Source organism: Neophocaena asiaeorientalis, unplaced genomic scaffold, assembly GCF_003031525.2.
Source record: "Neophocaena asiaeorientalis asiaeorientalis breed wild unplaced genomic scaffold, Neophocaena_asiaeorientalis_V1.1 scaffold220, whole genome shotgun sequence".
Classification (NCBI taxonomy): domain Eukaryota; kingdom Metazoa; phylum Chordata; class Mammalia; order Artiodactyla; family Phocoenidae; genus Neophocaena; species Neophocaena asiaeorientalis.
In genome coordinates this window covers 7,079,930-7,093,532 of record NW_020174042.1, presented here as the reverse complement: position 1 = coordinate 7,093,532, position 13,603 = coordinate 7,079,930, and the positions used below count along the sequence as shown (strand labels likewise).

Genomic DNA, 13,603 nt, shown 5'->3' with positions numbered 1-13,603 from the left:
TAAAATCACAAAGACATATGTTGTGAAACATAAGCGAGATACAAAAGAACACATGCTTTGTAATTTCATTTATAAAAAGTTCCAAAACAGTCAAAGCTAATTATTCTTTTGATGTCCAGATGATAAAGGCCAGAATAGAGGTTACCTTGGGGGAGGTGATAGTGACGAAAGAGGGTATAAGAGAAACTGCTAGGTGGCTGGAAATATTCTATAAATTGATCTTAGTAGTTACATCAGTATGTACTATATATATGTAAAAATTCACCAAACTGTATAGTTAAGATTTGTGTGCTTTGCTATATGTAATTTATACCTCAATTAAAAGAAAAATAATCAACTTTCCAAAAAAAGACACTATAAATAAAATTAAAAGGCAGATGACAATTGAGGAAAATGTTTGTAACATACAAGGTATTTATATCTTTCATATATAAAAAGCTATTAAAATTAAAAATAAGAAGATGAGTACCCCGATAGAAAAATAGGCAATGACATCAAACAGGCAACTTACAAAATAAGAAATAAAAATGGTCAATAAATATATAAAAATTTACTTTATTAATTATACAAAATGGAAATTAAAGCAGATGTCTTTTTTTGCACCTATCACATTGGCCAAGTTGAAAAGACAATACTATCTTATGTTTATCAGATTCTGCACGGCAACTTTTCAATATGCATCAAAAGTATTTCACCCAATACTTTTATTATTTGGAATTTCTCTTGGGAAAATGATCAGAGAAACACATGTTTATGCACTAGATTTTTCATCTCAGAGTCGTTCTGATATTTTAAAACATTTGGAGACATCAAACGATAATATAATACTATAACTAACTCTACACACATAAATTTGATAACTTAGATGAAGTAGACCAATTCTTTAAAAAGCACACTATTATTACTCACTCAGTATGAAACAGATAATTTGAACAGCCCTATAGTTACTAAGAAAATAGAGTTCAAAAGAGAGATCTCTAGGCCCAGATGGTTTCACTGGAGAATTATACCAAATGATTAAAGATGATTCAATCTCTTCTAGAAAAGAGAAGGGAAAGGAATACTTCCCAGTCTATTTTCTAAAGCCAGCATTACGCAGATACCAAAACCAGATGAAGACAGTTCAGAAAGGAAAACTACAGACCAGTATCTCTCATGAATAGATGCAAAATCTTCAACATAATATTAACAGATAAAATTCAACAATGCATAAAAAGAATTATATACCATGAGTAAGTGGGTTTACTCCAGTGATGGAAAGTTGGTTCAATATTCAAAAATCAGTCAGTGTAATCTACCACATCAACCAGCTTAAAGAAGAAAAATCATAGAACCATGTCCGTCAATGAAGAATAACCATTTGACAAAATTGAACACTCAGTTATAAAACAAAACAAAACAAACAAAAACTCTCAGGAAGCAAGAAATAGAAGGGAAACTTCCCTCAACTTGATAAAGGACATCTATAAAAAGACAATAGCTAACATTATATTTAACAGTGAAAGACAAAATGCTTTTTCTCTAAAATCAAGAACAAGGGAAAGATGTCCAATCTCACCACTGTTATTCAACATAATGTTGAAAGAGCTAGCTGGGGCAGTGAGACCAGAAAAAGAAATAAAACCATACAGATTGGAATGAAAGACTGTCGATGTAGAGAACTCCTAAGGAATCTACAAACACCAAAACCAAAGCCGGCTTCCTAGAACTAAGAAGTGAGTTCAGCAACGTCACAGGATACAAAATTAACATACAAAAATCAATTGGATTTCTATATATCAGCAATAAACATACGGTAACTAAACTTTAGAATATGATACAACTTACAGTTACTCAAAAAAAAAAAAGGAATAGTACTTCTTCCAGTAATTACTGATGAAAGTAATCAAATAATGTGTCTTGTATGAAGAAACATACCATGTTCACGGGTTGGAAGACTCAACATTGTAAAGGATGTTAATTCTCCCCAAACTGATATATGTATAGGTTTGACTCAATTTCTCTCAAAATCCTGGCAAGATATTTTGTAGATATAGATAAGGTTATTCTAAAAGTTAAGACTATATGATATTAACAGAGGGATAGACACATGTTCAATGGAACAGAACAGAGAACCCAAAAATGGTTTCACACAATTTATGGCTAACAGCTTTTGACAAAGTTGTGAAAACAATTCAATGGAAGAAGGAGTCTTCTCAACAATTAATGCTGGAGCAACTGTATATCCACAGAGGGAACAAAAAGAACTCAACCTAAACTTTATACTTTATACCAAAATCATCTCAAAATAGATTACAGGTTTAAAGGTAAAACTTTATTTTTTATTATTTTTTTTGGCTGCGCCCCACGGCTTGCGGGATCTCAGTTCCCCAACCAGAGATTGAACCCGGGCCACGGCAGTGAAAGGCCGGAATCCTAACCACTGCACCACCAGGGAAGTCCTTCCTTGCCTTTTTGAGCACAAGGAAGTAGGGAGGGACGAACCCTTCAAGAGATACCTGGAAAAGTAGGTTGTCAAATCCAGTCTCAGGTGTGGCTCTGCCCCTCCATCAAGGACATTCGCTCTTCCTTCGTCAGCATGCCTGCCTTGCCCTGTCTCTCTGAATTCCCATTCCCATTGTCACTGTTAGCGCTGCTAGCCAAAGAGAGAGGCTTCCTCAAGAAAATGTCCAGAACTGTAGACTTGGGGACAGACATGGGCAGTGTCTTCAAGGGGCAGCGCATGGACGGTGACGAGCTCTGGGCCCAGCTGCCTGGGTTGACTCCAGCTCCTCTTGATGTTGGGTGAGTTATCCAGTCGCTCAGGCTCTGAGTTCTTCATCTGAACGATGGAGGTCATAATGCTATCTACCTTGGAGTGCTGTTGTGTATGTAGAATGAGGTACTGCACAAAATCAGAGCTCAATGACCTTGGTCGTTATAATTATCAAGGAGCATGGGTTATGATTTTTAAGAGAAGGTGTAGTTTTACGTTCAGAAAACAGGGAGAAGTCCAAGAATGGCCTTTGCAATGGTTCAGCTAGAACCATTCATTAACATGGCAACGCGTTTCCTCCAGATGCATTTGTTGTGGCTTGAAATTCTAGAACTGCGTTTCCTTCAGTGGTTCAAGTAGATCTGAAATGCAGGCCTCTGGCAAAGGGTTCTCTCCAGAGACAGTAATGTTTCCCTTTTCTCTTTTGCAGACTTCAGAGGATGAGCCTTCTGAAAAGGATGCCCTGCAGCCTGGCCGCAACATTGTAGCCGCGGGCTATGCACTCTATGGAAGTGCAACACTGGTGGCTCTTTCCACTGGGCAAGGAGTGGACCTCTTCATGCTTGACCCAGTAGGTACCCAATAAGGCGGTATGGGCCTTTGTGCTTTAATTCCTGTCCTCTGAGATAATTTCCTAGTCATTCCTAATACTTGCTTTTGGGGCCAGAGGGTCTAGTTTGGAGAGCCAACAGAATCATCTAAAAACATTTAAGAACCTCTGTTCAAGTGAGGGCATTTGAGGGGTTCTACAAAGTCAGTTGTAGCAACTCAGGCCCTGTTCTTAAGGAATTTATGACCAAAAAATGCATTCAACTTCTTTGGTTTATGGGAATACAATGACTTAAGAATCCCGATGATGCCAATTTCCAGCCAGAAGCATGGATTCTTTAGAGTAGCACCGTCCACTAGAACTTTCTGTAATGATGGCTATGCTCTACTGTAATCTATACTGTCTGTTACGGTGGCTACTAGCTTCCTGTGACCATTGACCATTTGCTGTGTGGTTAGTGTGACTAAGAAACTGGGTTTCTAAATTTTATTTCTTTTTAATTAACTTAAATAGCCACATGTGACTAGTGGCTACCCTACTGGACACCAGTTTGGAGGACTTCCCCTAATACACATGTTCTTCCCAATGGGAGGAGTGACTGGTAGAAAGCTATTTTATCAGATTCTGTGTTGTTCTCCACACTTTCCACAATGAGAAAATGCTCAGTAGCAGAAGGGGAAGAAGCACAACCTCTGGGTAGATGAAAAATATGATAGCCTAACGCTGTTTGGAGGACGACATAATTGGATAAAGACACAAGAGTTCAAATATAAAGGGTGAGCCTTCATGGGAAATGTACATTAAAAATGTTCAGGAGAAATTTTGGAAAAGATGTGTAACTTATAGAATTTCTCTTTTAAATGCTGGATGCTTTGCTTATTACTTGTGAACTACTTTGCTAAATATAATCAGGTCTTGTGAAAACTCAAATATTTCTTTTGTGGTATGCAGGCCTCTCACTGTTGTGGCCTCTCCCGTTGCGGAGCACAGGCTCTGGACGCACAGGCTCAGCGGCCATGGCTCACGGGCCCAGCCGCTCCGCGGCATGTGGGATCTTCCCGGACCGGGGCACGAACCCATGTCTCCTGCATCGGCAGGGGGACTCTCAACCACTGCGCCACCAGGGAAGCCCTCAAATAATTTTGACCAAAGTCCATTTCAAAATTTCCAGTATTCTGTGAAACAAAAGCTATTGTTCAGTATTTCAACTTAATTTGAAATTACAAATGTTTATTGAGCATCTAGTGTGTCCCCAAATACCATTCTAGGCAGTGGAGGGAGATAATGCACTGATCAAACAAACGTTTTAGACAAACATTTCAGGATTTTACATGCTGGTGCATGTGAAACCGCACAACTCATATTGGGACTTGAACTGTCTTTTAATTGAGATCACACACCTGGTCTCAGGTCTCAGGTTCTTTATGTCTCATCGCAGAAAGAATTCAGTGAGAGACAAAGTGATATGTGAGAAGTGGATTTACTTAGAGAGATACACATTCCATACACAGAATCTGCCTCAAAAGGCAAGAATGGCCACAGGACATGGGGTTGTCTTGGAAAGTGAGAGTGGCCAAAGCAGAAACATATTCCACAGACAGAGTGTGGGCCATCTCAGAAGGCAAGAGGCCTGGAAATATGGGATGGTTAGCTTTTTATGGGCTGAGTAATTTCATAGGCTAACGAGTGGGAGGGTTATTCCTACTGTTTTGGGGAAGGATCAGAAATTTCCAGGAATTGGGCCACTGCCCACTTTTTGGTCTTTTATGGTCAGCCTTGGAACTGTTATGGTGCTGGTAGGTGTGTCATTTAGCATATGCTGGTGTATTACATTGAGCGTATATAAGAGGCTCAAGGTCCACTGGAAGTCAAGTCTTCTGCCATCTTGAGCCTAATTGATTCTAACCAGTTTTTGTTGTGTCCTCAATGGCTCTGTCATTCTTTTAAAGGTTGTGTCCTGCCCGCTTCTTTCCTGTTTCACATGTGAGTGGAAGGAAGAGGGTTACAAATTTCAAAACAGTTAAACTAAACTTTATAGTATGGAAATCTGGTATCTTTTGATTTTTAAAATTTTTATTTATTTATTTATTATTTTTTTAAAAAAACTAAACTTTATAGTATGGAAATCTGGTATCTTTTATTTTTAAAATAATTTATTTATTTATTTATTATTTTTAAAAATTATTTATTTATTTATTTTGGGCTGCGTTGGGTCTTCGTTGCTGCATGTGGGCTTTCTCTAGTTGTGGCGAGTGGGGGCTGCTCTTCGCTGCGGTGCGTGGGCTTCTCATTGCTGTGGCTTCTCTTGTTGCGGAGCATGGGCTCTAGGCGCACAGGCTTCAGTAGTGGTGTCACGTGGGCTCAGTAGTTGTGGCTTGCAGGCTCTAGAGTTCAGGCTTAGTAGTTGTGGTGCACGGGCTTAGTTGCTCCATGGCATGTGGGATCTTCCTGGACCAGGGCTTGAACCCGTGTCCCCTTGCATTGGCAGGCAGATTCTTAACCACTGCACCACCAGGGAAGTCCATCTGGTACATTTTAAAGTCTAAATTTTTCACATATAAACCCATCAGAGCAAAACGCATTGCTGTGTCGGTTTACTGATGCTCTAATTTCTCATTTTCATAGAAGCAGGAATCTGTAGTTCACAAATAATGTTACTGAGCCCAAGCTTGTTCTGCTTGCCGCACGACAGCCAATAAATTTGGAGACAAGGTGTTGAGGCAAGGAATAGCGACTTTATTTGGAAAGCCGGCAGACCGAGAAGATGGCAGTTTAGGGTCCCCAAAAAACCATCTTACTGGGGTCTGGATGGTAGTTTCATTTATAGAACAGAGACTGGGAGGAGGTGAGGAAGTGAAGTAAAGAGGCCATTAGTTTTGCCTGTCTTGGCCAACATCGGGATTTCTTCTTTTCTGCAGCCATTCACAGGTGGTCAGGGTCACATTATCTCCCTGTGAGCTGAGCAAAGGCACTTTAGTTTAACATTCAGGCACAGGGTAAGGGTTCCCTGTGGCAGGCCATTATGTATGATTATAATAACAAAAGCAACAAAAAGCAAAGGTTAAAGTCAAAGAAACAGATCGAACATGGAGTCTGATTTAGCTCTTCCCTGCTACAATGATACTCTCAGAATAGTAGCTGACAGTTAGACAGTGCTTATTGAGTGGTGGATAGGTTATCTGTTCTAAGCAACTTGCATATATTAATGCATTTAAGCCTCACAGCGGCCCTGTGAGGGTAGGTCCTACTATTATTCTCATTTTCAGACACGGAAGGTGAGGCACAGAGAGGGTAGGTAACTTGCCCAAGGTCATACTAGTAGCAGTGGAGCCAAGAGTCACACTCAGGCTGTGATAATTGTGATTTATAAGAAATAAATAAATTTGATCATTCAGATTGAAACAGGAGGGAAGGGGGCAGGGCGCGCACGACCTTTGAAAGAATGACACAGCCCGAAGACATGACTTAAACTGATTAGAACCAAATGGGTCCAAGATGGCGGACAAGTCGACTTCCACTAGACCTTGAGCCTCAGTATATGCTCACTGTAACACATCAGCAAGCTAAATGACACACCCACAGGTGCCATGACAGTTCCGAGGCCCACCATAAGGATAAAAAAGTGGGCGGTGGCCCAATTCCTGGAAGTCCCGCCCCTTCCTGAAATAGCTGGAATACTCCTCCCACTCATTAGCCTATGAAATTACCCACCCCTATAAAAACTGACAGCCCCATACCCTGGTTCCTTTTTCACCTTCTGAGATGGCCCACCCTCTGTATGTGGAGTGTGTTTTTCTCTAAATAAATCCACTTCTTACCTATCACTTTGTCTCTCACCGAGTTCTTTCTGCAGTGAGACATCAAGAACCTGAGCTTCATTAAGTCCTGAAACCAGGTGTGGGATCTCGGTTGGAAGACTGAGTTTTGGCCAGGTTTGAGTCCTAGCAGTGTGGGTTCAAGTCCCAATCTGGGTTTAGGCTGTGTTCGAGTTCTGGCACAGGGGTTCAAGGTCCAATCTGAGGTGCACGGTTTCAAGATGACCAAAATATATTCCTCATATATTTGTTATTCATCCATGGTTCCTGGCTCACAGCTCCCAAAACCCTTGGAATTTCCTAAGTGCTGAAGGGGTCTTTTGTTATGGTAATGAGGTGACTTTTGGAAGGCTCCTAAAGATGGCTGCTGGTTTCCAATGGACCCAACCGCATGATTAGAGGGTTGGGACTTTCAGTCTCACCCCCTGGCCTCAGAGGAGGGGAAAGGGACTGGAGGTTGAATCAATTGCAAACGATTTAATCAATCATGTCTATAATGCCTGTATAATGAAGCCTCCATAAAAACCCAAAGGACTGGGTTCAGAGAGCTTCTGGGTTGAGACTGAGGAGAGTGGTGAGCCCGGAGAGGGCAGTGGAGCTCTTCACCACTTCCCTGTGCATCTCTTCCATCTGGCTGTTCCTGAGTTATAGACTTTTGTAAGAAACCAGTTATCTAGTAAGTAAAATGCTTTCTTTGAGTTCTGGGAGCCACTGTAGCAAATTAACTGCCCTGAGAAAGAGGTCCCTGATGCCAAAATCTTGGCTTTCCTGCGTACTGATACTGAACAGAAATATGGAGACAGAGTTGTGGAGAAGAAAGAAAGCTTTATTTCTTTGCCAGGCAAAGAGGGAACACAGTAGGCTAGCACCTCAAGAACTGTGTCCCCCTCCCTGGGGAACAGGGAGAGGTCTTATAGTCTGGGCTCATGGTCAGAGGTATGTGATAAGGATCAAGGCAATAACAGTCTTGCATTCTTTCTTCTGCAAAGTTTCAAAAGGGTGGGGTTGCTGACAAGATTAGGGTGTGTGCAGGGTCTCAGGTGGTCAGGTCTCCTAATCTTGATGAGCTTCTCTGGTCCCTTTTATCTTACCTTAGGTGGTTTCATGGCTGCTCCTTTCTTAATTAGCAACTATTCAAAGCTGCCCTTTGGAACTCAGGGAAAGACATGGAGGCTGGAGTCTTGCCTGCAAGAAATGGGGGACAGAAAGGCCTGTATGCCTGGGAGCCCCACAGGGCCCTGCTTGGTTTCATCCTGGGAACCTCTGATTTATGGCCGGTCAGAGTTATAGGTGACAACCTGGGTTTGAAACTGGCGTCTGAAGTGTCCCCACTTCGGGAGAAGGCAGACTTCTAGGACTGAACCCTTAACTTGTAGAATTTGATGCTATCTCTGTGTAGATAGTGTCAGAATTGAGTTGAATTTCAGACACACTGCTGGTGTCCGAGAATTGCCTGGTTGAATTGTTGCAGGAAGGGGGACCCCTTCCAGGGCCCAAGAATGGGCTCTTGTCTAACATTTGGAAATGAATTGTCCAAGGAGACACGTGCTGACAGAGCAAGAGACTATTGGGAAGGAGCGCCCAGGCGGAGAGCAGCAGGGAAGGGAACCCAGGAGAACTGCTCTGCCACGTGGCTCACAGTCTTGGGTTTTATGGTAATGGGATTAGTTTCGGGGTTGTCTCTGACCCGTCATCTGACTGAGGGTCCTTCCTGGTGGTACCTGCATCGCTCAGCCAAGAAGGATTCCAGCAAGAAGGATTCTGGGAGGTTGGTAGGATATATATATGGACTGGGGTCTCCTCTCTCCTTTTGACCTTTACCGAATTCTTCCGGTTGGAAGTAGCTTATTAGTTCCATGTTCCTTACCAGGACCTCCTGTTGTAAGATAACTCACGCAGGTGGTTACTATGGTACCTGACCAGGGCGGGCGGTTTCTGTCAGTGGTTCCTTTAACAGTATGTGTGAGACTCCTCCCTTACCCACCCCCCCAACACACACATATAAACACACATAAACGCACACACAGAGGAAGTGGCCTTGGCACACCAATTCACAGGCAGTTTTGTGTTTAAACTATTATACCAGACAATTTTGAATAAACTCTCTCGATTACAAGCAAAATATCTCCAAGAACATTCTGAAGTGGTTCTACGGGTAGTAGGGAAGTGCCTTTGGCTCAGGGGGCCAGCTGAAGGATTCTAGAGACACAGCTCATACTTTCCACCTTCGGTCACGATAGGGGGGCCCAGTCTGGATACAGGTAGGCCAGACAGTTTGATTACACATGAGAAAGAAGAGACGAACCATAGCATGCTCTCTGCTGAGCTCTCTTTATTAGCCTGAAAACCTTTTGGATCACATCACCCTACTACAAAGGACACTTGAGCAAGGACCCAGTGTATGAAGCTGAGGACCAGTTTGAAAGGTTGACTTCAAGCTGAAGCAGCTTATGGCAATTGTCACAGGTAGAAAACCATAGAGGGTGGCCAGCAGGTTACTCAGGCAGGGCCTCACAGCCCAGAGTTCCTTGGTGGGGCAGCTAAGAGCCTGCCTGATCTGTGAGTTTGCAGGGCTGGTAATTTGATTTTGTCAGAGCATACATTTTGTTCAGGCATGGAGGGACCGCCTCACGTTAACCAAACTCTCAACTGTGGTATAAGCCACAATGACAAGGCATTTGTTTACAAATAGCAGATATCATTTCTGGGTGACAAGGATATGGTACCTGATAATCAGGTACCCTCTTCTCAAAGCTGTGGGAGGCCCTTTGCGGTTTTTTTTTGGTTTTTTTTTGCAGTACGTGGGCCTCTCAACGCTGTGGCCTCTCCCGTTGCGGAGCACAGGCTCCGGACACGCAGGCTCAGCGGCCATGGCTCACGGGCCCGGCCGCTCCGTGGCATGTGGGATCTTCCCTGACCGGGGCACGAACCCGTGTCCCCTGCATCGGCAGGCGGACTCTCAACCACTGCACCACAAGGGAAGCCCTGTGGGAGGCCTTTTTAATATTCAGTGGGTGCCAGTGATCACACAGTCAGAAAAAGACATTTATTTTCCAGGTTAGAGTAAGGCTCCACAGCCAGTTCCTCCATCCCACAATAGGGAACAACTCTCCAGGGGCCTGAGTGTCTACACCCACAGCCCCTGGGGTGGATAAATAAGAGTAGACATTATTTAGACAACAGTATCTGTCTTTGATCTTTGCTGATAAACAAAAAGAAAAGGATCCTGGCTAAACTAAGTAAAGGACTTACTGTATTAATGGGAAAGCTCAGGCCCCAGGCTAGAGATGGGCAGGTCTGGGAAGCAGGATTCACAGGAACGGTCCCACAGGACAGCCTGTCTGGTCTGGACACCACCCCTGATGCTGTGTCTCTCCTCAGGTTTCAAATGCCAGGAAGGGGTATGTAATTTGTTAAGCTCAGTCAGTTGCCTGACCTTGGGCTAGAGGAGGCCCAGCTTAGAGTCTTCTTAGACTGGCATCCAATGAAAAAAGTTAATTATTCAAAGGAAGTTCAGGTACTTTTAGGACGTGGAACTCCATGCTGAGCTGCTCCAAAGCAACAGATGTCCAGAACAAGTGATTAAAGCTCATGATCCAGAGACCATCGAGTACTTCCCCACAACGTAAGAAGCTGGTTTAGTAGCAAGGGAGAAGGCACTCTGGAGGAACCGTGAGGCATCGTGCTAAGAGGGGGTTGGCTAGGGCTTATTATAGCTCTTGGGGTTTTGCTTGATGATTCTAAGGAGTATTTGAGAAAGAGAGGGTCAGTTCTGGATTGGGTGTTGTCTAGATGTGGGTACAATGATTGATGGTGTATCTCAGTTTGTATGTAGGAGGTGGGAAGTTTAAAGTGAGGGTAGAGAGTCATTGGTAAAGAAGCACTCATCACTCACATTTGGCAGAAGAGAGGCGTGTTGAGTTGTTTTTGCATTTGAGTATCCTCATCTTTGTCTTATTTCAGACACGGTCAGTGTGGCCTTGTCTCTTTGTGGGAGTGTTGTAGACGTTCATTCGGAGCCTTCTAGCTGTGAGCTGTCATCTTGGGGGATTTTTATTTTCTGAGTCTTCAAAGTTTAATCAAAACTGATTAGATTTCCAGGGTCTGATTTTCTTCCTAGTGACTTAGAGAGACATCCAGCCTTTCAAAGTGAATCTGCAGCTAGCTAATTACATTCCTAGGGATGAGACCGTCGGCACTTTAATTCTCAGGATTTAAAAAACATTTTTTTATCAACTGTTCCTCATGCTGAGCGAATACAGTTTCTGACTGAAGGGATTTCTCTTTACCCATATAAGAGTAGTTGGGATACAAGGAACTTTGAATGGTTTCCAACATTGAGTCGTTAAGATAAACAAAATAACTGGGGACTTCCCTGGCGGTCCAGTGGTTAAGACTCCACGCTTCCGATGCAGGGAGCACAGGTTCGATCCCTGGTTGGGGAACTAAAATCCCACGTGCCTCCCCATGCCCCCCCCCCGCCCCCCCGCCAAAAAAAAAAAGCTGAACTGAATGTGGAAGAGAATGGCAAAAACATTATAGGAAATACAGGATAGATAAATTAAAGAAAAATAACTGGACCACAAATTAGTGGTCTAACTGCATCCCCCACCTTCATGACAAATCCCATTTGAGTAACTCTTTCCTCTCATTGTTGATGGCCCAAATCTTCCTGAAAACATTAGGAATTAACCAGGGGTGAGAACTTGGGGGATAAATACAGCTAGGTTCTTTACAAATGAGTAACCTAGCTACGGTGAAAGTTACAAAGGAAATTTTCCCTCTTTTTCCTTTGAATTATTTTATTTCTTGTTATATCACTGCTTGAGCTGCCTGTGCAGGCTCCATATTGTCACTGTTCTTTATACAACTCATAAAAGCATCACTAGGCAGGCTGCAGAGGACCCGGCAAACCCCAGGGTTCTTTTAGCAGACCCACATCTTCTACTGTTCTCTGGTTGTTGGTGTGTGCTGTTGGCTTCTGTTTCCTGGTATCTCTCTTCTTCCTGGTGTTTCTTTTCACCTTTCTAGGCTCTTGGTGAATTTGTCCTGGTGGAAAAAGATGTCAAGATTAAAAACAAAGGAAAGATTTACAGCCTCAATGAGGGCTATGCCAAGTATTTTGATGCTGCCACCACAGAATATGTGCAGAAAAAGAAATTTCCCGAGGTGAGTGAAGAAAGCTAAGGCAGAAGCAGGGGGAATGCTGTCTCAGTGGGTTCCTGTTTTGGGGATGGCTGTCGGGGCCTGGCTGAAAGAGGTTGATGTCCCTGTTCATGGCTCTGGACTGTATGAGAATGGCAAACTCTGACTTTCTTCATAAGCAATCAAAGTCTTTCATAGCTAAAATTTACGTAGTATAGATAATACTCTCCAGGTGAGTTTTTCCAGGAGAAATTGTCTATGAAGAAGGGAGAGATCAATATTTCAAAATCCAGAGTTTCAGGTCAGAGCATCTCCCCTGTCATTTTTTGCTAAGCTACCACCTGTGTTGATTCTGGTCACTTAATTGTATTTAGGTGGAATAATTACATTTAAAAGTACCATTCATATGCTCTAATATCAGGGCCTGGTGTTTACTCCAAGTTTTAGGAAGGTCTTTGGCTCTCAGTGTGATCACTGAGTCCTGGACTTCATGTGGCTATTAATATAGCCCAAACCGGGCTTCCCTGGTGGCACAGTGGTTGAGAGTCCGCCTGCCGATGCAGGGGACACGGGTTCGTGCCCCGGTCCAGGAGGATCTCACATGCTGCGGTGCGGCTGGGCCCGTGAGCCATGGCCGCTGAGCCTGCGCGTCCTGAGCCTGTTGCTCCGCAACGGGAGAGGCCACAACAGTGAGAGGCCCGCGTACGGCAAAAAAAGAACAAAACCAAAAAACAAACAAACAAAAAATGTAGCCCAAACAATGCAGTATGTATGTCTGCCGTACAAAGAGTGCTTTTAAGACAGGTGTGGGAAGGAGTCAGAGCATTTTCAGATCAAGAATGTGAAGTCTGACCTACACTGGAAGTGGCTGGAAAAGCAGTGGTGTGATGTGCCAGCCTGGCTGTCCCGGGAAGCCCTTCACGAGCTCCAGGGCGAAAAAGCTCGGGATTCCAGAGGGTGCAGAGCAGTTAGTTAACAGGGTGCTGGGACCTGCCTCTGCTGCCTCAAACAGAAGCTTTAGAGAGTTTTCTTCTTTCTCTGTTATGTTTGTTCTTTAAGCAAAATTCTTAGAAGTACAGTCTCCTGTACCTCTCCTTTGCTGTCATGCACAAACCTGTTAGACATCTTAAGGGCAGAAGTAACAGGATATGAATTGTGAGGTTGATAAAGTCAAAATTGTTTACAAGTTCCCAGTCTTGGAGATGATTTCACGGTGGTTCCCATTCTAAACTAAAATGCGCCTCTTCTAGAACCCATAAAGGAAGATACATATTTTACCACTGAAAAACCAAACCATATAAAAAAAACCATATATATATATATATATATTTTTTTTTT

At 43.2% G+C, this 13,603-nt stretch overlaps 1 protein-coding gene across 1 annotated transcript in view; it reads left to right on the top strand.

Moving 5' to 3' along the window:
* Window positions 1-13,603, top strand: part of FBP2 (fructose-bisphosphatase 2) — a 33,637-nt gene that overhangs the window by 12,626 nt on the left and 7,408 nt on the right. Inside the window, exons 4-5 of the mRNA XM_024753827.1 lie at window positions 3,186-3,326; window positions 12,152-12,289. Coding sequence (XP_024609595.1) covers window positions 3,186-3,326; window positions 12,152-12,289 — 279 coding nt within the window. The remainder of the gene's footprint in view (window positions 1-3,185; window positions 3,327-12,151; window positions 12,290-13,603) is intronic.